Consider the following 24,363-nt stretch of genomic DNA (forward strand, 5'->3'; position numbering starts at 1 on the left):
ACGTAGCTGAATCATTGATCTGAGATCAGTTGGAGATCAGTGAGCTGAATCATGGTAGTAAAACCCGAGATTCATGAACACGGAAGGGAATGAACACAACACAAAAACAGTATTCAACTATGAATTGGGCGGTGGCTTGCGCTACCTAGAGTCGTTTAATTTCCGCTAAAATTTTTTGACTTGATGGCATGGTGGCTCCATCTAGTGGGGGTCCTTCGTAACTAAGCGCACAACAAACAAACCTTGCCGCGTGCGTTTCGTTTGCGTTTTGCCGATAGCCCCGCCGGTGCCGGTGTGGTCGTTCGGCTTCCGAATGTCTTGCCAGTGTTCGAGAACGCGCGTTGTAACCATTCGAACCTAATCTGACGTGTGCTAACTTTGCGCGGTTTGCGCGTGCATTTCGTATCCGCAGCAAACGAAGCCTGTAAGCGCCTTCGAACACTCGGGAAAATGTCGCGCGTCAAGAAAGTGATCGCCGGTTTCTACACCGACATGAACATGCTTCTTGGAAAGTTCATGGCCAAGAACACAGTGCGATACGTCGACTTCGCCGAACAGTGGAGGGAGCACAAGTTCTCTTTGATCTTCTGGTAAGTTTTCACTTAGTGGTGGAGCCGCCTTGGACCCAGCTCATCGCTCGCCAGTAATTTCAACATATTTCTTTCTTGTTTTTGTTTGCAGTGGAAGAAAAGACCAGCGTGAACTTCGTTACGTACGTTCACAGAGTGTTCTTGCCTTGTTCTCACTGGAGCTAGTTTTAAGGTTGCCGTATCCCCTTTTGCAGATGATAGAAGAAATGATGCCCATCATCCTGAAGTTGTGGATTCCAACCAGCACTTTTCCTGAAAAGCTGTTTGCTCTGTATATGCTTTACGCCTGTTACGAAGTGCAGCCGATTGAGCCCAAGTTGAAGGTAATTATTGCCGCCAAAAACAATCTACCAGAGGCGATTTATAAAGAACATTATATGTTCCAACTTTCGGTTGTGCATTTTCGCAATTGGCAGGGTAGCACCAGAAAGGCTGTGGCTTGTACAGTGAGAGAAACTATAGCTTGTACACTGCTGTTGAAGCTCCATCTGTGTGGTCTGAGCTTGAGTTCTCTTCATCCAAGTTGCTTCCTCCTACGTGCTATCACGCAGCCAACACTCCCCAGGGAGCTTGACTTATACATACTTGCGCTGTATGTATTAAACATCCTCAGGTGTCATTTTCTATGGCACCAAGGACTCCCAAGCTTCAACATGGAGACATCCAATAGCAGAAGGACGAAACTGTTTATATATTCTTATGCTGTGGAGACTTCCATCACGAGGCGTCATGAGAAACTTTCGAAACCCCATTCAGCTTTCTCCTAACTTGGCATCTGCTCCGCTCGGCAATCTCGAATAATTTCAGATCCGAGTCAAGCTGTCCCACTGGAACATGATGGAAGAGGTTCTTCAGCAATCCAAAAAGGAGCAACACCTAGACGTCTGCTACATCATATACCGCATGAGGGTGACCCACTGCTTCCACTTCGTGGCATATCTCAAACATGTAAGTGACTATAGTGATGCTGAGATTCTTAAGGCCAGTTCACACACATACACCTCAGCTCTGTCAGTAAGCGCTGAAAGTAGTGCTGATCTTGCTGATGCCACGCTAACTTAGTGCTATATTAGCGAGGGCTGCATTGCTTAAGTCAACGATGCATCAGTGCTGTTTCGAGAGTTGATTTAATGCAGCAATATATGTGTGAACCGACCTCTATAGTACTCTTTTATAAACCGTTTGCATTGGTGTTACATTAACAACCATTCTGGTGGCCTCGCTACTGAGCGCATACCTTCTGCAGCATACATTTCGCACCACCGCACTTGTCTATTTCGGTAAGAACGGGTAGGAACGGTCACCAAACCGGCCATCAAAATGGGGCGATGGCGTGACTTGAAAGCTGTGTATTTGTTCCTCATTTTATTAATTGCTCTTTTGTAGAAAGTGTGTGCCACCCTTTTCTGTAGGAAACCAAATTCTGTTAAGCAGTGGTGTAGCCAAAAGAAAACGTGGAACTTCAGCCCCCCTTACTTTCCCTAAATCTGGCTAACCCTATAGCATACGGGGCATTTCTTTCTACATGTAACAGAAATTTTAAAAATGAAAGACGTTTACAAATCACTGTAATGCGAAATTAGAGCACAGCTCTTGAGGAGAAAGAGAAGAGATACGGAAGGAAGGGTATGCCCCTCCTCTGTCCGTACCCTCCTCCTCTCTTCCTTCTCTGTACCCTCCCATCCTCCCACAGATTTAGCTGGAAAATTGATATCATGTGCCCTCAAACACCAATTCAGTTTCCCCGCTAAATTTAGCGGGGAAAATGAAGTCACATGACTTTGTGTCATGCCACCCATGAACAAATTCGGTTTCTCCTCTAGATTTAGCGGGAAAATCGACATCACGTGACCTTACACCAATTCAATTTCCCGCTAAACTTACCGGGGCGGTTACGCCGACAGCGACACCACTATATGGCGAAACGGGCACCTAAGAGCTGCGCTTTTTAAAAAGTTGGGGGACTTTTAGGTGTTGTCTTCACTGTGTATTTACCGAACTCAGCAGTCATTAGACAACGCGATTTGTATCACGATCTGTCGGCTAATTAACTAAAAATGCCTAATGAACTTCTCGAAGGGACACTGACACCCCCCAAAAATGTTTATTTTTTTACTTTTTTGGCAGGCAATCCATTATAATGTCCGAAGACTACCCAACCAATATTTTGCTACAACATCACATATTTTTAATAAAGTCAAAATATGCAATTGCTCGAAGCTGAAACTGGACAGGGGAGGAAGAAGAAATATAGAGGAGGAGAAAGTTACTGCAAGTCACGTGGCTCTGCAACTTTTTTTAGAGCGCAGCTCTTAGGCGCCCGTTTCCGGCTTGAGCGGCGTCGCCGTCGGCGTAACCGCGCGGTTTTCCCGCTAAAGCTAGCGGAACAATTTCCCCGCTAAATCTAGCGGAAAAATTTCTCCGAGAACACGTGACCCTCACTACCCTTTCCTCCTCCTCCTTAAGAGCTGCACTCTAATTCGGCGTTACAGGGAGTTGTAAACGGCTTTCATTTTTTTTTTTTTTTCAATCGACGTCTTTACACTTTTTTACAAGCCGCAAAAAAATGGCAATCAAATTTTTTAAAATTATTTTTAGTATTGAGTGTATGCCTTTGATGACCCACAACTTTGATTATCTCTCTGGTGGTTGTGTCTAAACCAGTGGTCGGCAACCTTTTGGCGAGGCGGGCCGAGTCGCCGCGAAGCCAAGGCGGAACGGGCCGGACAGCAAGCAGCGGGGGGGAGTTTAAAATAAAAAAAAGCACTTGCGCGAACTTACTTTGACGTACATAAATAGAAAATGAACGGTTTCTTTATTTCACGACAAACAACATGAGATACGACATTTCCACGAAAACCTAGAGACTCCTCTCAGTGAGACTTTTGGTGTTGAACTGCGCTCGCCAAACTACAAACATCCACATTCAAGCTGCTAACAGCGAGTCGCAAAACATTGTGGAGGTTCTCGTCAGTCATTCGTGAGCGGAAGTTGGATTTTATGCACTTCATTCGTGAAAAAGTCTGCTCGCAGACGGGCAGCGAATTAGTTAGCTTTATTATTTTTTTTCTTTAGCTGACCGCGTAGGGGAGGGGGAGTGGGGGTTACCGGGAGGTTGAGGGCCGTATGAAACTACCTCGCGGGCCGGATCCGGCCCGCGGGCTGCTGGTTGCCGACCACTGGTCTAAACCATAGAAAACGGCACATGACCACGGAAAAGAGAGTGAGTGCAACTAAACTGGCCAGTTCTCGATCAATGGTTTTTGGGTGGAACGAAATAGAATTTCGAGCCGCAAATTGCGTTTTGGGTAGTTGGGCTCTCATATATCATGTACAAATAAAAACCTTGGCCACCATAAATACCCTGTCAGTGTCCCTTTAAGTTTTGGTTTGACGAATCCTGTTCCAATTTGCAGTTTTAAAGACAATCACTAGTAATGGCTAGACCAGTTTAAACAATTTTTGAAAAGGCAACAGTCTGAGATACTTATCCACAAGTTTTCGCACGTTTGTGGGCAGTTCAAAAAGTGTGAGCATAGGAGCGTGCCTGATTATTTAGGGTGGGGCACCCTTAATAATGTGGGAAAGAGTCACTGGCACTTTGTCGTCATCTAGGGAGTGTCCGATAGATACTTCCACCAACCACGTGCTGTCGAGATAAGGAAGAGGTGACCGGCCTGTGTATGCCACTCTTGTACCTTAATAATAAGGCGCGTTTGTGTGCAAATTTTTTTAATTGCCAACAAACATTCAGAGATTATTGTCTTTTTGCAGACTATATAAATTGGTGTGACCATTATAAATTATAGGCTTTAAAACCGCAGTTGGAGCATACCTCATAAAACCAACACTTTCTTTTTTTTTTTATTATGGCGGTTTTTTATTATGGCGGCTCTTGAGATAAGAAAGAGGTAACCGGTGCGAGTATGCCACTATTGTGCCTTGATAAAAGTTAATTAGGCACTTCTAGTTATTTAGTCGATGGGTCATCATGAATATTGCCCCGTCCAACGTCTGCCAAGCCCGTTAAATACTACACATTAAAGGCAGCACCCATGTAAGGGTCACCCACCTTTTTTAAGAAATCTTGCATGTAAAAAGTAACACCGGGCCTGTATATACACATGCATTATGAACCCACACCCCAAGTCATGGACATCCCAACCACCTCAGCTCCCCTCCTCCGAAAAAAAATTCCTGACTATGCCACTGGTTGGAAGTACTTTATGCTCAAAATATGTGAGTTATAATATATGTCCCGAACCACTTTGTTCCAGCGAAGTCCAGCACGGCTAACCGAGCTGGAAGACGACATCAGCTCGACTGCTGAAGCGACTGCCAAAGTGTTTGCTGACATGGAACGCCTGGTGAAAGATGGCTTGCTTGAGGTGCGCTTTGTTTTATGCTCTTTGCCAGGGTTACGAGCCTAGAATGTCTGTGTCAGCCCATAGCCGGCTTGTGTTGCCGGCGCAACGACTTTGCCGTGATCTCACTGATTTACTTGTTTCTGGACCCGTTTTTCTTTCCAGCAACTCTCAATCATGCACAACCAGTATACATCCATGAAGGCGGCACAAGAGCACCAGGGTGTCAGACAGTTGGACATGGTCAAAGACAACATCTTTGACGAAATGAACAGGTAAAATCAACCTTGGTTGATAAAGCATGTGCAGTTCTTGCATTGAGAAGCCCGCAGTGCAGCTTTACCTAATTTGTTACGAAGCAAGAGCATCTCGTCATGATGGGTTGCATTCTCGCTGAATAAAACAACTTCATACTACTGCCAAATATTATGATTTGGCCGGACGAAACTTTGGCCACACTTGTTAAGACATCTGACAGATTCTTTATGTCAGATATGTTTCTTTTTAGCTGAATGTCATATTGTAGTTTGCGGCCTCTAGTGCTATGATGTGTATATCTTTAGTCGCTTTTGGGGAGTTCTCGACATCACCGATTAAGAATGTAAAATAATGTGGTACTGTTTTTAATAATCCTTGCATGCTCTTCTCTCTAGGGAGGTGTCCGTGCTTCAGGCAAAGTACAGAGCGGTGCGGGAAGCTGTAAGCACTTTTAATTTTTCTTAGAAAAGGGTAATACCATGGAAATGAAACAAGTTAGATTATCCTTGTAAAATTTTCATAAGCTGCTTAATTTACCCGCCAAGTTTCAGTTATTTTAGGGCTCTAGTAATCATAAAAACAATTTTTGTAATGTTCATAAGCTGCTTCTAATCAATAGGCAACCCTGACCCTGCGACATCGCCACCCCCGGTAACCCACACTTCCACCGCTTTGCTGCAAACGAAATGCCGCCGTGGCTCAGGCAAAGCTTAGAACTCGAGACAGGCAATGCTGTTTCACGTACTGCAGAGCAAAAACGAGAAAGATACGCCCTCCAACCGTACCTCAGCGCAGTCTACAAGCACAAACACTTTGCCCATGGATGCACCTTGGCTACAGAAGCTCTCGCACATCAGGTGCAGCTGCCAATGCTATGAGCTCAAACCTCTAGCCACTACACTATGATACATCTTAAATGTGAAACCGAGTGCAGGGATACCGGCGGATAGTGGACTGATGATGTCACCGACGCTTTCAAACATGGTAGCCTCACCGAATGGACGAATCGGAAGTTGCATGAATCTAACACATTGATTACAAATTCGGTAAATATGCAGGGCGTTTTCTTGTAAGCTTTACAGTTAAAAAAAAAAAAAATCCACGACAGTTAAACTAATTTATTCTGTGTATTTTAGTTATGCGGCCAGGGGGACATAATATGCGGGGCTAAACGTCATAATAAGAAACTCGCCAAGCATCACTGGGAATCACTAAATCTGTCAATATTAAGACGGTGGTTTAAAAGCGCAAAGGACTAAGAAGAGAAGAAGGGGACAGGACAGAGCGCTTACTTACAACTGTCAAATTTAATAGAGCATTTAGAGAAAGACAAGGTGGAAGTGAAAAAGGAGAAAAGAAAAATGAAATAAAATTAAAGTCACTGCTGCTATTAAGAACATATTTGGTTTTAGAAATCGAAACAAAAATCTTTTGACTGCAGCTGAAGGCAAAGTACTTGTCACGTAAAAAAAAACTGTCTATACAGCAAAATGAAAAAAATAATAAAAAATTGAATAGTAGGAAAAAAGAAAAAAAACATTAGGCAGAGCGACCGGCTAAAAAGTCTTGAGGTAAAACACCGCTAGAACTGAGGTTCTTTTTGTGTTTCAAGTCTTTAGGGCATACACCGAAGGAACTGAAGTTCTTTCTGTGTTAGGGTCACTAATGGGGCGCTTATACACTTGTCGCCACTGGTGAGGATGACTTGAGCCTCGTACAGCTCTCGAATGTTTTTGTCACGGAACCGCTTCAGAACCTTGGTGTTGGTGAATGTTGGTGAGCATTTGCAGTCTCTGACATGCACCGCAAGATGTCCCGATGGTGCTGATTTCAACGTTTGGGCATGTTCTCTTAGTCTCGTATTGATACATCGCCCCGACTGACCTACATACACTTTGCCGCAAGTAAATGGTATTTGATATATCACTCCACTTTGACATTCTACATACTTGAGTCGATGTTTGACACTGCATTCTTGCTGTTGATGCTGTTGGCAATTGATCTTAGGGCAGAGCCTTTTTAGTTTGTCCGGAGCTGAAAGCACGACTTGGACTTGAAACTTCGCAGCTATTCTCTTCAAGTTGTGGGACAAGCGTTGTATATATGGCAGAACTGTCGGTCGGTGTTTCTTGTGTTTTTCAGTGTCATGTTTTTTATTTGAGGTCATCAAGGATTCCGCGACTTCATATATTATCGAACTGGGATATCCCGACGCTTTCAGTCTTTGTACTTGAGCATCAAAGCTTTCCCCCGCTGAGTGTACGCAAGATTTTTTAAGAGCTGTATTCAGGCAATTTTTTGCAATTCCTCTTTTAATAATTTTGGAATGAGCCGAATCATACTGTAAAAGACCTTTCTTCGATCGAGGGGAATACATCCAGCAAGCGTGGTTGTCAGAGAAAACCAGTCTTAGATCTAAAAATTGGAGTCTGGAGTTCATTGGTGACTCTTGGGTGAACTTGAGACCCTGGCCATTTTCTAAAAAGTTAGATCGGATGATGTTGAATAGTTGCGTCTCATTCTCACTTGGGCGATGTTGAAGAAGAACGAGGTAATCATCAACGTATCGAAAAATATGAGATACATGGCTGTTGAAAAGTGTACTGGCTACTGCCCGATCACATTGGGCCAAGTAAATATCACATAATATAGGCGCCACACAGGAAGAGTCCTTTTTAGAACTTTTAAAGTTCTACCTTTCTGCTACAGTCGTCACTTTTGAAGGTGATTCTTTCCTACAAAAGAAAGGTATCTGTATAGGTTCCTGTGTGGCGCCTATATTATGTGATATTTACTTGGCCCAATGTGATCGGGCAGTAGCCAGTACACTTTTCAACAGCCATGTATCTCATATTTTTCGATACGTTGATGATTACCTCGTTCTTCTTCAACATCGCCCAAGTGAGAATGAGACGCAACTATTCAACATCATCCGATCTAACTTTTTAGAAAATGGCCAGGGTCTCAAGTTCACCCAAGAGTCACCAATGAACTCCAGACTCCAATTTTTAGATCTAAGACTGGTTTTCTCTGACAACCACGCTTGCTGGATGTATTCCCCTCGATCGAAGAAAGGTCTTTTACAGTATGATTCGGCTCATTCCAAAATTATTAAAAGAGGAATTGCAAAAAATTGCCTGAATACAGCTCTTAAAAAATCTTGCGTACACTCAGCGGGGGAAAGCTTTGATGCTCAAGTACAAAGACTGAAAGCGTCGGGATATCCCAGTTCGATAATATATGAAGTCGCGGAATCCTTGATGACCTCAAATAAAAAACATGACACTGAAAAACACAAGAAACACCGACCGACAGTTCTGCCATATATACACCGCTTGTCCCACAACTTGAAGAGAACAGCTGCGAAGTTTCAAGTCCAAGTCGTGCTTTCAGCTCCGGACAAACTAAAAAGGCTCTGCCCTAAGATCAATTGCCAACAGCATCAACAGCAAGAATGCAGTGTCAAACATCGACTCAAGTATGTAGAATGTCAAAGTGGAGTGATATATCAAATACCATTTACTTGCGGCAAAGTGTATGTAGGTCAGTCGGGGCGATGTATCAATACGAGACTAAGAGAACATGCCCAAACGTTGAAATCAGCACCATCGGGACATCTTGCGGTGCATGTCAGAGACTGCAAATGCTCACCAACATTCACCAACACCAAGGTTCTGAAGCGGTTCCGTGACAAAAACATTCGAGAGCTGTACGAGGCTCAAGTCATCCTCACCAGTGGCGACAAGTGTATAAGCGCCCCATCAGTGACCCTAACACAGAAAGAACTTCAGTTCCTTCGGTGTATGCCCTAAAGACTTGAAACACAAAAAGAACCTCAGTTCTAGCGGTGTTTTACCTCAAGACTTTTTAGCCGGTCGCTCTGCCTAATGTTTTTTTTCTTTTTTCCTACTATTCAATTTTTTATTATTTTTTTCATTTTGCTGTATAGACAGTTTTTTTTTACGTGACAAGTACTTTGCCTTCAGCTGCAGTCAAAAGATTTTTGTTTCGATTTCTAAAACCAAATATGTTCTTAATAGCAGCAGTGACTTTAATTTTATTTCATTTTTCTTTTCTCCTTTTTCACTTCCACCTTGTCTTTCTCTAAATGCTCTATTAAATTTGACAGTTGTAAGTAAGCGCTCTGTCCTGTCCCCTTCTTCTCTTCTTAGTCCTTTGCGCTTTTAAACCACCGTCTAGATGTTCAACCAACTAGCCCCCCAACTAATTCTGATGCGATTTCTTTCTTCTACAATGGGCCCTTTTCCTTGTCTTTCCCCTCTGGACTCTATTTCTATTTACATCAGTGTGATCGCCAACACAACCTGCAAAGCAAGATTCTATTCTGCCGCCATCAGACATGGTGCGGTTCCACCGGACTTGGTTGGGTTGTTTGGCTTTGCAAGACCTTCCCAACATCATGCAAAAAGAATATGCAAGATTGTCCGCTCCGAGATGTGGAGGCAGGTCCGATACTTCAGAACTTGCCTCTGGGTTCTTGCGGGTTGTGGAGACCCCGGTGGCGGCCAAGGACGAAGGTACAGAACCTTCCTTGACAGAGCAAGTAAGGAAACGGAATTCCTATGGTCTTCATATATTCCGCATATAAAAAGTCTCCGTGCTCAAAATAACCAACGCAAGGGAGAATCCGTAACGTTGTTGGGGGATGCTACAATACCGGCGGAGATAGGCAAGATACTTGAAAAAGGACCAAAATTCTGCACACCACCAAAAATGCAGGGCGTAGAGCTGGTGTCTAAGATACACGACATAGCGGCAAAGGCCCAAGAAGCTGATAGACTTCGATGTGTGGACGATTGTGTTGACGTGCTGCTACAGACTGGTCAAGTTAATGACAAGAATATGAGAATTCCTACTATTGTCAATTATTTCAAAACGAATGACCTAACCCTTCTAGTTTCTGATAAAGAAGGAGGTTTCGTTGTCATTCCTAGGTCACTCTACCTCGAAAAAGCAGGGCGAGCCATAGAAAAAAACTTTAACAAGTTGCATGATTTCAAAACCAAAAGTGTGAAGGCAAAGGCGCTTCAAATGTGCCACAGACTTGAGTTGGAGCAATTGAGGAAGACGATTACTGCTACCAAAAAGGACAGTCTGGATATGTTTTTCACAGCAAAAACGCACAAGAACGAATGCCCTTTTCGAGTTGTGGTCACTGAGAAAGGGTCTTGGCAGGGTCTAATGTCACGGTTCCTCTTAAGCCATTTGTCTAATCTCCAGCTGAATGACCCATTCCTAATAGCAAACTCGGAGGAACTTATTAAGTATCTGCAACTAAATGCGATGACAGTGCGCTTTGGGTTCTCACTTGATGTGGAGGATCTATTTTACTCAGTACCACACATCAAATTATTAGCAGCAGTAAGCGAATGTATTGAAGCCAATGGAACTATTTCCTTTCAAAACAACTGCGGCATTCCGGTAGAGTCCTTTTTAGAACTTTTAAAGTTCTACCTTTCTGCTACAGTCGTCACTTTTGAAGGTGATTCTTTCCTACAAAAGAAAGGTATCTGTATAGGTTCCTGTGTGGCGCCTATATTATGTGATATTTACTTGGCCCAATGTGATCGGGCAGTAGCCAGTACACTTTTCAACAGCCATGTATCTCATATTTTTCGATACGTTGATGATTACCTCGTTCTTCTTCAACATCGCCCAAGTGAGAATGAGACGCAACTATTCAACATCATCCGATCTAACTTTTTAGAAAATGGCCAGGGTCTCAAGTTCACCCAAGAGTCACCAATGAACTCCAGACTCCAATTTTTAGATCTAAGACTGGTTTTCTCTGACAACCACGCTTGCTGGATGTATTCCCCTCGATCGAAGAAAGGTCTTTTACAGTATGATTCGGCTCATTCCAAAATTATTAAAAGAGGAATTGCAAAAAATTGCCTGAATACAGCTCTTAAAAAATCTTGCGTACACTCAGCGGGGGAAAGCTTTGATGCTCAAGTACAAAGACTGAAAGCGTCGGGATATCCCAGTTCGATAATATATGAAGTCGCGGAATCCTTGATGACCTCAAATAAAAAACATGACACTGAAAAACACAAGAAACACCGACCGACAGTTCTGCCATATATACACCGCTTGTCCCACAACTTGAAGAGAACAGCTGCGAAGTTTCAAGTCCAAGTCGTGCTTTCAGCTCCGGACAAACTAAAAAGGCTCTGCCCTAAGATCAATTGCCAACAGCATCAACAGCAAGAATGCAGTGTCAAACATCGACTCAAGTATGTAGAATGTCAAAGTGGAGTGATATATCAAATACCATTTACTTGCGGCAAAGTGTATGTAGGTCAGTCGGGGCGATGTATCAATACGAGACTAAGAGAACATGCCCAAACGTTGAAATCAGCACCATCGGGACATCTTGCGGTGCATGTCAGAGACTGCAAATGCTCACCAACATTCACCAACACCAAGGTTCTGAAGCGGTTCCGTGACAAAAACATTCGAGAGCTGTACGAGGCTCAAGTCATCCTCACCAGTGGCGACAAGTGTATAAGCGCCCCATCAGTGACCCTAACACAGAAAGAACTTCAGTTCCTTCGGTGTATGCCCTAAAGACTTGAAACACAAAAAGAACCTCAGTTCTAGCGGTGTTTTACCTCAAGACTTTTTAGCCGGTCGCTCTGCCTAATGTTTTTTTTCTTTTTTCCTACTATTCAATTTTTTATTATTTTTTTCATTTTGCTGTATAGACAGTTTTTTTTTACGTGACAAGTACTTTGCCTTCAGCTGCAGTCAAAAGATTTTTGTTTCGATTTCTAAAACCAAATATGTTCTTAATAGCAGCAGTGACTTTAATTTTATTTCATTTTTCTTTTCTCCTTTTTCACTTCCACCTTGTCTTTCTCTAAATGCTCTATTAAATTTGACAGTTGTAAGTAAGCGCTCTGTCCTGTCCCCTTCTTCTCTTCTTAGTCCTTTGCGCTTTTAAACCACCGTCTAGATGTTCAACCAACTAGCCCCCCAACTAATTCTGATGCGATTTCTTTCTTCTACAATGGGCCCTTTTCCTTGTCTTTCCCCTCTGGACTCTATTTCTATTTACATCAGTGTGATCGCCAACACAACCTGCAAAGCAAGATTCTATTCTGCCGCCATCAGACATGGTGCGGTTCCACCGGACTTGGTTGGGTTGTTTGGCTTTGCAAGACCTTCCCAACATCATGCAAAAAGAATATGCAAGATTGTCCGCTCCGAGATGTGGAGGCAGGTCCGATACCTCAGAACTTGCCTCTGGGTTCTTGCGGGTTGTGGAGACCCCGGTGGCGGCCAAGGACGAAGGTACAGAACCTTCCTTGACAGAGCAAGTAAGGAAACGGAATTCCTATGGTCTTCATATATTCCGCATATAAAAAGTCTCCGTGCTCAAAATAACCAACGCAAGGGAGAATCCGTAACGTTGTTGGGGGATGCTACAATACCGGCGGAGATAGGCAAGATACTTGAAAAAGGACCAAAATTCTGCACACCACCAAAAATGCAGGGCGTAGAGCTGGTGTCTAAGATACACGACATAGCGGCAAAGGCCCAAGAAGCTGATAGACTTCGATGTGTGGACGATTGTGTTGACGTGCTGCTACAGACTGGTCAAGTTAATGACAAGAATATGAGAATTCCTACTATTGTCAATTATTTCAAAACGAATGACCTAACCCTTCTAGTTTCTGATAAAGAAGGAGGTTTCGTTGTCATTCCTAGGTCACTCTACCTCGAAAAAGCAGGGCGAGCCATAGAAAAAAACTTTAACAAGTTGCATGATTTCAAAACCAAAAGTGTGAAGGCAAAGGCGCTTCAAATGTGCCACAGACTTGAGTTGGAGCAATTGAGGAAGACGATTACTGCTACCAAAAAGGACAGTCTGGATATGTTTTTCACAGCAAAAACGCACAAGAACGAATGCCCTTTTCGAGTTGTGGTCACTGAGAAAGGGTCTTGGCAGGGTCTAATGTCACGGTTCCTCTTAAGCCATTTGTCTAATCTCCAGCTGAATGACCCATTCCTAATAGCAAACTCGGAGGAACTTATTAAGTATCTGCAACTAAATGCGATGACAGTGCGCTTTGGGTTCTCACTTGATGTGGAGGATCTATTTTACTCAGTACCACACATCAAATTATTAGCAGCAGTAAGCGAATGTATTGAAGCCAATGGAACTATTTCCTTTCAAAACAACTGCGGCATTCCGGTAGAGTCCTTTTTAGAACTTTTAAAGTTCTACCTTTCTGCTACAGTCGTCACTTTTGAAGGTGATTCTTTCCTACAAAAGAAAGGTATCTGTATAGGTTCCTGTGTGGCGCCTATATTATGTGATATTTACTTGGCCCAATGTGATCGGGCAATAGCCAGTACACTTTTCAACAGCCATGTATCTCATATTTTTCGATACGTTGATGATTACCTCGTTCTTCTTCAACATCGCCCAAGTGAGAATGAGACGCAACTATTCAACATCATCCGATCTAACTTTTTAGAAAATGGCCAGGGTCTCAAGTTCACCCAAGAGTCACCAATGAACTCCAGACTCCAATTTTTAGATCTAAGACTGGTTTTCTCTGACAACCACGCTTGCTGGATGTATTCCCCTCGATCGAAGAAAGGTCTTTTACAGTATGATTCGGCTCATTCCAAAATTATTAAAAGAGGAATTGCAAAAAATTGCCTGAATACAGCTCTTAAAAAATCTTGCGTACACTCAGCGGGGGAAAGCTTTGATGCTCAAGTACAAAGACTGAAAGCGTCGGGATATCCCAGTTCGATAATATATGAAGTCGCGGAATCCTTGATGACCTCAAATAAAAAACATGACACTGAAAAACACAAGAAACACCGACCGACAGTTCTGCCATATATACACCGCTTGTCCCACAACTTGAAGAGAACAGCTGCGAAGTTTCAAGTCCAAGTCGTGCTTTCAGCTCCGGACAAACTAAAAAGGCTCTGCCCTAAGATCAATTGCCAACAGCATCAACAGCAAGAATGCAGTGTCAAACATCGACTCAAGTATGTAGAATGTCAAAGTGGAGTGATATATCAAATACCATTTACTTGCGGCAAAGTGTATGTAGGTCAGTCGGGGCGATGTATCAATACGAGACTAAGAGAACATGCCCAAACGTTGAAATCAGCACCATCGGGACATCTTGCGGTGCATGTCAGAGACTGCAAATGCTCACCAACATTCACCAACACCAAGGTTCTGAAGCGGTTCCGTGACAAAAACATTCGAGAGCTGTACGAGGCTCAAGTCATCCTCACCAGTGGCGACAAGTGTATAAGCGCCCCATCAGTGACCCTAACACAGAAAGAACTTCAGTTCCTTCGGTGTATGCCCTAAAGACTTGAAACACAAAAAGAACCTCAGTTCTAGCGGTGTTTTACCTCAAGACTTTTTAGCCGGTCGCTCTGCCTAATGTTTTTTTTCTTTTTTCCTACTATTCAATTTTTTATTATTTTTTTCATTTTGCTGTATAGACAGTTTTTTTTTACGTGACAAGTACTTTGCCTTCAGCTGCAGTCAAAAGATTTTTGTTTCGATTTCTAAAACCAAATATGTTCTTAATAGCAGCAGTGACTTTAATTTTATTTCATTTTTCTTTTCTCCTTTTTCACTTCCACCTTGTCTTTCTCTAAATGCTCTATTAAATTTGACAGTTGTAAGTAAGCGCTCTGTCCTGTCCCCTTCTTCTCTTCTTAGTCCTTTGCGCTTTTAAACCACCGTCTAGATGTTCAACCAACTAGCCCCCCAACTAATTCTGATGCGATTTCTTTCTTCTACAATGGGCCCTTTTCCTTGTCTTTCCCCTCTGGACTCTATTTCTATTTACATCAGTGTGATCGCCAACACAACCTGCAAAGCAAGATTCTATTCTGCCGCCATCAGACATGGTGCGGTTCCACCGGACTTGGTTGGGTTGTTTGGCTTTGCAAGACCTTCCCAACATCATGCAAAAAGAATATGCAAGATTGTCCGCTCCGAGATGTGGAGGCAGGTCCGATACTTCAGAACTTGCCTCTGGGTTCTTGCGGGTTGTGGAGACCCCGGTGGCGGCCAAGGACGAAGGTACAGAACCTTCCTTGACAGAGCAAGTAAGGAAACGGAATTCCTATGGTCTTCATATATTCCGCATATAAAAAGTCTCCGTGCTCAAAATAACCAACGCAAGGGAGAATCCGTAACGTTGTTGGGGGATGCTACAATACCGGCGGAGATAGGCAAGATACTTGAAAAAGGACCAAAATTCTGCACACCACCAAAAATGCAGGGCGTAGAGCTGGTGTCTAAGATACACGACATAGCGGCAAAGGCCCAAGAAGCTGATAGACTTCGATGTGTGGACGATTGTGTTGACGTGCTGCTACAGACTGGTCAAGTTAATGACAAGAATATGAGAATTCCTACTATTGTCAATTATTTCAAAACGAATGACCTAACCCTTCTAGTTTCTGATAAAGAAGGAGGTTTCGTTGTCATTCCTAGGTCACTCTACCTCGAAAAAGCAGGGCGAGCCATGGAAAAAAAACTTTAACAAGTTGCATGATTTCAAAACCAAAAGTGTGAAGGCAAAGGCGCTTCAAATGTGCCACAGACTTGAGTTGGAGCAATTGAGGAAGACGATTACTGCTACCAAAAAGGACAGTCTGGATATGTTTTTCACAGCAAAAACGCACAAGAACGAATGCCCTTTTCGAGTTGTGGTCACTGAGAAAGGGTCTTGGCAGGGTCTAATGTCACGGTTCCTCTTAAGCCATTTGTCTAATCTCCAGCTGAATGACCCATTCCTAATAGCAAACTCGGAGGAACTTATTAAGTATCTGCAACTAAATGCGATGACAGTGCGCTTTGGGTTCTCACTTGATGTGGAGGATCTATTTTACTCAGTACCACACATCAAATTATTAGCAGCAGTAAGCGAATGTATTGAAGCCAATGGAACTATTTCCTTTCAAAACAACTGCGGCATTCCGGTAGAGTCCTTTTTAGAACTTTTAAAGTTCTACCTTTCTGCTACAGTCGTCACTTTTGAAGGTGATTCTTTCCTACAAAAGAAAGGTATCTGTATAGGTTCCTGTGTGGCGCCTATATTATGTGATATTTACTTGGCCCAATGTGATCGGGCAGTAGCCAGTACACTTTTCAGCAGCCATGTATCTCATATTTTTCGATACGTTGATGATTACCTCGTTCTTCTTCAACATCGCCCAAGTGAGAATGAGACGCAACTATTCAACATCATCCGATCTAACTTTTTAGAAAATGGCCAGGGTCTCAAGTTCACCCAAGAGTCACCAATGAACTCCAGACTCCAATTTTTAGATCTAAGACTGGTTTTCTCTGACAACCACGCTTGCTGGATGTATTCCCCTCGATCGAAGAAAGGTCTTTTACAGTATGATTCGGCTCATTCCAAAATTATTAAAAGAGGAATTGCAAAAAATTGCCTGAATACAGCTCTTAAAAAATCTTGCGTACACTCAGCGGGGGAAAGCTTTGATGCTCAAGTACAAAGACTGAAAGCGTCGGGATATCCCAGTTCGATAATATATGAAGTCGCGGAATCCTTGATGACCTCAAATAAAAAACATGACACTGAAAAACACAAGAAACACCGACCGACAGTTCTGCCATATATACACCGCTTGTCCCACAACTTGAAGAGAACAGCTGCGAAGTTTCAAGTCCAAGTCGTGCTTTCAGCTCCGGACAAACTAAAAAGGCTCTGCCCTAAGATCAATTGCCAACAGCATCAACAGCAAGAATGCAGTGTCAAACATCGACTCAAGTATGTAGAATGTCAAAGTGGAGTGATATATCAAATACCATTTACTTGCGGCAAAGTGTATGTAGGTCAGTCGGGGCGATGTATCAATACGAGACTAAGAGAACATGCCCAAACGTTGAAATCAGCACCATCGGGACATCTTGCGGTGCATGTCAGAGACTGCAAATGCTCACCAACATTCACCAACACCAAGGTTCTGAAGCGGTTCCGTGACAAAAACATTGTACGAGGCTCAAGTCATCCTCACCAGTGGCGACAAGTGTATAAGCGCCCCATCAGTGACCCTAACACAGAAAGAACTTCAGTTCCTTCGGTGTATGCCCTAAAGACTTGAAACACAAAAAGAACCTCAGTTCTAGCGGTGTTTTACCTCAAGACTTTTTAGCCGGTCGCTCTGCCTAATGTTTTTTTTCTTTTTTCCTACTATTCAATTTTTTATTATTTTTTTCATTTTGCTGTATAGACAGTTTTTTTTTTTACGTGACAAGTACTTTGCCTTCAGCTGCAGTCAAAAGATTTTTGTTTCGATTTCTAAAACCAAATATGTTCTTAATAGCAGCAGTGACTTTAATTTTATTTCATTTTTCTTTTCTCCTTTTTCACTTCCACCTTGTCTTTCTCTAAATGCTCTATTAAATTTGACAGTTGTAAGTAAGCGCTCTGTCCTGTCCCCTTCTTCTCTTCTTAGTCCTTTGCGCTTTTAAACCACCGTCTAGATGTTCAACCAACTAGCCCCCCAACTAATTCTGTCAATATTAGAGGGACTCGAAGCAGCTGGGAAGCACAGGGGTGCGCTAAAATTACCGCTCGTGCAAGCAGCACAAAGCTGACGGTGCGAAAGCGCAGATGATAATCTCAGCATTCGACTGGGACTCGTATTCACTCGGTGAGAACACGGGTTTCAGGCGAACGCCGGTGCAGCATTCATGTCCAATCTGCGGCCCTGTTAGTTATCTTTTTAATTAGTGAAAATAAACATGGTTTCAATTAGAAACTCGCCGAGCATCACTGGGAATCACTAAACCTGTCAATATTAGAGGGACTCGAAGCAGCTGGGAAGCACTGGGGTGCGCTAAAATTACCGCTCATGCAAGCAGCACAGAGCTGACTGTGCGAAAGTGCAGATGATAATCTTATCATCAGCGTTCGACTGGGACTCGTATTCACTCGGTGAGAACACGTTGTTTTGGGCGAACGCTGGTGCAGCATTCATGTCCAATCTGCGGCCCGGCCTGGCGTTTTTAGGCGACTCCGGAGACTAAGCACCACGGCTTCATTGCAAGTTAAGAAACTCTGAGGAAGCCCCTCCGACAAAGCTCTCTGCTTGCAACGATTGGTCGTTCACTCAGTGTCCACTCAGGTAAAGTGGAAAATATGGAGGGCTTTGGTGGGAGGAACCTGGCCTGCTTTTCTTGCGTTGCAACAGACTGTAGTAGTCCACCTCATTCCTTCTCTTTGTGTATCTGCTTGGCCGTGAACTGCCAGCATTCTTTAACCCTTCCAGCGTGACATGTAAACTTGCTTCCATTCCCAGCAGGTTTTCTTAGGCTCTGTGTCTACCTTTAGTAGGGCTGTGCGAATATTCGAAATTTCGAATAGTAGTTTCGAATAATACGCTATTCGATAATCACTTTGCGAAGAACTGCACTATTCACGTTTTTTTGAGTGTTGACTGCAGTGGGTTTGCCCCTTTGAGCTTGCTTCTTACCCAGCACTTGTGCACTGTGGAGAAGCAACACCCGCGGAAGCGAGCTTTGCGGGTGTTGCTTCTTTGCATTGCAATGGTGCCCGGTGAGAAGCGCACTCAATGGGGTAACCCCTCCTGCGATAAACACTTGGAGAAGTATGACTATGGCAAATGCGTGCTTGGAAGAAAAGTATACATTCAAAGTGGGATGGTGCACGCGTGCCTGCTGAATATAAAAGTGAATGGAAACTTTGTGAATGTGTATTTCTACAGTGTAGTAAAAGTTTCCAAATTAAACTGACTGTTAAGCAAGAGTATATGTGAGGAAGAGATGCCCTTACAACCTGTGGTCAAAATGCATGATTATTTCTCTTTTAACTCGAGATTAAAGAAGAATATTTTATATAGCAAGATTTGTATATTGACTCAATTGGGTATAGTCGGCCATCTCTCTAGGATCCATTTTATGCCAAATCCGTCTTTTACTTGCCATCTCAAGACGTCGGACCTTTTGAGGTCACAGTTTGTAAATATAGATAGATTAAACTTAGCTTATAAATGAACATGTGGAACAAGTCCCCTTACGAGTTTAGCTGAGTTTTCGTCTAAGCATGATGCATTGGTAGTGAAAGGCATGGAAAAACTATTCGATATTCGAATCGACAGTATTCGGCCTAAACCACTATTCGCCTTGAATTCACTTCGAACTCAAAATCCACTGTTTGCACAGGACTAACCTTTAGTAATGTGATGCAAGTGTTAATCAATTAGTTTAGTAAATTTTACCACAAATTTAGGGTGGGATGGGGGAGGGGGAGGTAAACCATGTACCGTAACTGCCCGAGAGATAGCCCACCTAAAATCGAAACCAAATTGGATGAAAATAAAGCGTAAGCTTGTGTTCGTGGGGTCAGCGATGAACCAAAGACGGCTGTCCTTCCCAGTCAGCAATGTTCTCTTATCTACCGCCTTGGCTAAGTAACACCATTTCTGCCAAGGTCACCGTTGGCCGGGGCCCTCTACTTATTAAAAATCGGCCCTCTTTCAATGTTTCTAAAAAAAAAATTGCCAATCGTGCCAAAAATAGGGGCCGGGTTACCTTTGGGGGTGGGGCATCTCTCGGGATATCACGGTAAACTGGGCAGGCTTGGACACTATCGCAGTAGAAAACAGTAGGGCTGGGCAATTGATTGATTCACCTTTCGATTAATCGATTAAGGCTTTAATCGCAATCAAATTTTTTAACCGGTTAGTCGGTTTTTTAGTCGGTACTTAAAAAGAAGTCAACTGGACGCACGCATGCCCCCCCTCTTAAGGAAAACGCTGCGTGGCATGTATCCGGTAGGTCCGTCCTGAGCGGTTTTCCGTTCCCAGCCAGGTGCTATGAGCAAGGTTAAATTTTCGCGCTCGCGAAGCGTCACGCGTTCGAGGATATACATTACAGTTCTGCGGAGGCCAGACGAACGAGCCGGGCTCGCAATTGATCCCCGTGCGACCGCGAAACTTCACGTGTTGAGGATCTATTACACATCCTGCCCAGGCAAGACAAACAAGCAGAAAAACAAGCTGGGAAGCTAACAACGCCGTGGTTACTTGTTCTAGTATTCGGCCCGTTCAAATGGACGAGTTCACGAGTATGAAAGGCTATCTCGCTGGAAAGTTTAAGTTTAAAATAAACTCCAGCAGTGAAGCTTTTAACTGTAGGGAAGTCCACTGCATCATCTGCAAAAAGTCGTTTTCGTACAGTGGAAGCGTAAGTTCTCTTCAGTATCGCCTACGAGCGAAGCACCCATGTACTTCGCTGCAGCAAGGACCATCCGCCAAGATGCACACAACAATCAACGCCTTCTCATCCAGACCCCTTTCTCTGAAAAAAAAGAAAGCATCGCCCAAACCCTGACTTCTTGTCGGAGAATGTAGACAAACTTCTTTGTCTTCGGAACAGGAGCGAACTTATGTGAGTCTTTGAATCGTTGAACTATACGTATTCTCAATTCTAAATGCGTCCTTTGCGCCGTGTAACAGAGAGTAAAATAAGTCTTCAAAGGCAAGACGAGTTGTTGCCCATTCAATTTTAATATATTACTTATAAAAATCAATGCAACCGATTAATTGATTAATTAATCGATTAAAGGGTGGCGATTCATCGGGTTAAAATTTTTAATCGACGCCCAGCCCTACAAAATAGTATTTCAGAAATACATTTCGTATCTGTTTTTTTGTATTGCAATGCAATTTTTAATCAGTACTTTATATTTCTGTATCAATGCACACTTTAGAGCGTCTTCCTGGCGTCTCGACATTATTGGAGATAGTTGTATCTTATTGCAATTTTTCAAGAATCGCTGCACTTCAAACAAAAGTTCAAGCTACCGTTTTTCCTTCTTTTTTTTTTGCTTAAATGGAGCATTAGGTGCTACGAAGGGGATGCTGACGCTTTGTTATCATGCAGACTAAGGTTTGTTCGGGACATTTTGTTTCTGACCATATGTGACCTGTATTATGTCATGAGACCACTGCTGAAAGAGGTGCTTGGTTTGGACCAAAGCACGGCGGCTTCTCGAGGCGAATTGTGTGGGATCGTTTGACCTTCCACTATGCCCAATTCGATCAAGCCATGCTTCAGTCGTTCCCAAGAAAGTCGCACAACACAGCAAGTTCAATCAAACGGTTTACTGACTCACATTTCGTCGCCTCTGGTCCTGTTCTCCTCCGGTTACAGCAGCAGCCCGTTAGCTCCCTCAATGAGGACTTCTCTATCAAAGACTCTAACTGGAGACCGTCAAATCAAGACTCTCCCCACCCTTGCCTGCTATCTCCTTATATAACCAGCCCGACCCCTTTGTGTCCTGCCCCCCAGACTTGTACGTAATCCGTTACAAGTAACGAAATTACTTGTAATCCCTTACATTTATCGGTAATTTAGTAACGGAATAATTACATATTTTCTAAAGTAATTCTAACGTAATTCCCTTACATTTTTGACGTAACGAATTCCTTGTAATCCGTTACATTTTTTTTGTCAGAACCGCCCCCCCCCCCCCCCCCCCCCCCCCAATTCTAAATAAACTTTTTTTTTGGCTTGGCACTCTTCAGTTCCGCAAACTCTTTTTTTGCAACACCAAGCCCCTGAATCTATCTTTTTTTTAGACCCTAACATCAATGTCGAAAAACCCAAATGAACATTTCTACAAAAAAAAAAAAAAAAAGAGGGGGGGGGGGGGGGGCAGGTCATTTCCGCTTTCTTTAGTTCTTTTTTTTTTCTTTGCGATGAAAGACGGGGAGAGGGGGACACCAAGTGATTGTGCACCTCTTCGAGAAGCTCGAGGCGGTAAGTGCACTGAAAAAAATTAACAATGTCTTTCTCGGTTATAGTGACTAGGACCATTTTCATAATGTCACAACACGAAACAACGCTCCGTCTACCCTAACCTATTTGTGAGTCAGCTTTTTGCAAGCACTTATAAAATGGTAATATTCTTCCTTTCTTCTTCTTCCTGTTTTGCCCCAGCAGGACGCGTCTTATCTCAAGCAGATATTTTTACAAATAAAACATAATGGTGGCTGACGTAGACTTGATATTCTGGGCTTGAGGAGAGAATGAAATTTGTGAGTGGGGCCATTGTGTGGCTTACTTAGTACTCTACCCTTTGCTGCCCGTGGCATCAGCGGACGTCTATCTGTCATCAGCGGACGTCTATCGTCAAAGGTACACACGGCAAACGTGCGTTTACATTTCCTTGTTTTGACCGACGTTCTAATTAATTCTTGCTATGAGTGTCCTTTTTCTTTTATTACTTATATTTATAAACTGGAAACTTTTTTTTATTCACCAACGTCTCAAAAGAGGCTCGAACTGCTCAGACCAAAGAAAGAAGAATATCGAGCCAAACCTTATTTATTATTTAGTTATCCCCTTACTGTTACAACTATGTTTTGCTGTTGACTTCTACAGCTTCGCGATTTATACAATGGAGAATTTTAGTAGATCGGTCCGATGACTCCGATAATGATATCCGATACTTCGCCGCCGTCTTTGCGTATGCATCATATCGTTATCGGGTACCGTTATCGCGGGTATCGGAGGTATCGGAAGGATCTACTAAATCTCTCGAATAGCAGGCAACGGCTGCAACGACGAAGCTTTCTTCTACATTCGAGGTGAATAGTACTTCCCTTGCTTCGCTGAAAAAGCTCAATGCAGAGCATGAAGCATTCGTTAGGAACAATATGGCACTCCCATCCAGTGCCTCAGCCCAAATGGTGTTCAGCGTATCAGTCGACATATTGAGTAAGAAATAACGCAAAATGTCTGACGAGACTTTCGAGAGCCAGCTGTTGCTCAAAATACTCAAGGTCATTAAATGGAACAGGTGGCAACAATAAGAACTTGAATAACCATCTTCCCTTTGTTTCTTACTTGAGGACAATAATGTTAAAAGTAACGCCACGAAAGTAACGGATTACTTTTTGGGGTAACGGTCAGTTACTTTCATGGGAGGGTAACTGTAATTGTAATAAATTACAATTTAGCCTCGAGTAATTGTAAATGTAATTCCTTACTATTTTTCAGTAACGTGTACAAGTCTGCTGCCCCCTCCCGCTCCAATCGAGGATCTCATGCCCATATAAGGGCACGGCCATGTGCCATGGCGTCTGTCTGGCGAGAAATCCCGGCTCGGTACTGTAATGTTAACATCAATAGATGTTTGTCGGTAGGCTAGCGAGGTATGCCGTCTTCGGTGCTGTTTACGTGGTGGGGTTCAAAAGGTCCCAGACTGGTGGGGAATGTCAGCTTTGGCACTGGAAACGATGATGGAGTCAACAACTGTTCACACTGGCGGGGAATGTGGGCTTTGACGCCAAGCACGTGGAGGCTGAGGCAAGGGGTCTCCTCAGTTGGGAGGGCAGAAAACTGATATAGAGGTTCATATGATTTTGCCCAGGAAGAATAGAAGATTAAGAAACAAAAACTATATGATTTTCATATTTGATGGAAAGTATTTTCAACTTTATTGAGTCCGGCTTGCTTCCGTTACCACACTTACCACCGCGGAAAACACAAAATGTGAATCTCGTGGAAAATTTATTTTGGGTGCAAAAACGTCTACATCGAAACTCGGGCTATATCTTAGAGGGATTCACCAGACGGCATATTTGAGTGCAGTGTTCACTGGGTGTGTATACTGTATTTTTCGGTGTATAAGACGGACTCCTTACTTTTCGCAAGTTTCAAAGTAAAAATTGGCATATAAAACGCACCGCCAAAAATTTTGAAAAAAAAAAAATGTGTCTTTTACACTGGAAGGTACGGTATTCAGAATGAGCTCACACTTACAGGTTCCCAAGACCAGCAGTCTTGATGATGTGGATTGAATGTTGCAAAAGCCCCGTGGAAGCTCGCCGTCAGCATGTGCTGAACAGCCACGCGCTCGGCTATGACCGCCAGGGAAAACCCCCTATAATTTGTTCCCCCTTAGGCTGACGGTGCACTGGAAGCTACATGCTTGTTGGACCAGTCCTATGTCCTTCAGGTGCACCCAAACAGGTCCAAAGAGCATGAGAACATCCATAATATTTTTTTAGAAATATGTATTCCAGTACCAGTATTTCTGCTTCTTACAGACAGGAGTTTTTTAAGTGTATTT

The 24,363-nt window shown here is 43.2% G+C and overlaps 1 protein-coding gene across 2 annotated transcripts in view; it reads left to right on the forward strand.

Annotated features, from left to right (window-relative positions):
• The first annotated feature begins 205 nt into the window (after nucleotides 1-205).
• LOC8040948 (snRNA-activating protein complex subunit 1) overlaps nucleotides 206-24,363 on the forward strand; it is a 28,725-nt gene continuing 4,567 nt past the window's right edge. Inside the window, exons 1-7 of one of the 2 annotated variants that reach the window (XM_002399811.5) lie at nucleotides 206-590; nucleotides 682-712; nucleotides 785-913; nucleotides 1,398-1,538; nucleotides 4,868-4,978; nucleotides 5,120-5,229; nucleotides 5,608-5,653. In XM_002399811.5, the coding sequence (XP_002399854.3) occupies nucleotides 451-590; nucleotides 682-712; nucleotides 785-913; nucleotides 1,398-1,538; nucleotides 4,868-4,978; nucleotides 5,120-5,229; nucleotides 5,608-5,653 (708 nt within the window). In that variant the 5' untranslated portion in view covers nucleotides 206-450. Of the gene's footprint in view, nucleotides 591-681; nucleotides 914-1,397; nucleotides 1,539-4,867; nucleotides 4,979-5,119; nucleotides 5,230-5,607; nucleotides 5,654-24,363 lie in introns of both variants that reach the window. The other variant, XM_040500143.2, reaches the window with a different exon arrangement.

This window comes from Ixodes scapularis, unplaced genomic scaffold, assembly GCF_016920785.2.
Source record: "Ixodes scapularis isolate PalLabHiFi unplaced genomic scaffold, ASM1692078v2 PGA_scaffold5__190_contigs__length_132052651, whole genome shotgun sequence".
Lineage (NCBI taxonomy): Eukaryota > Metazoa > Arthropoda > Arachnida > Ixodida > Ixodidae > Ixodes > Ixodes scapularis.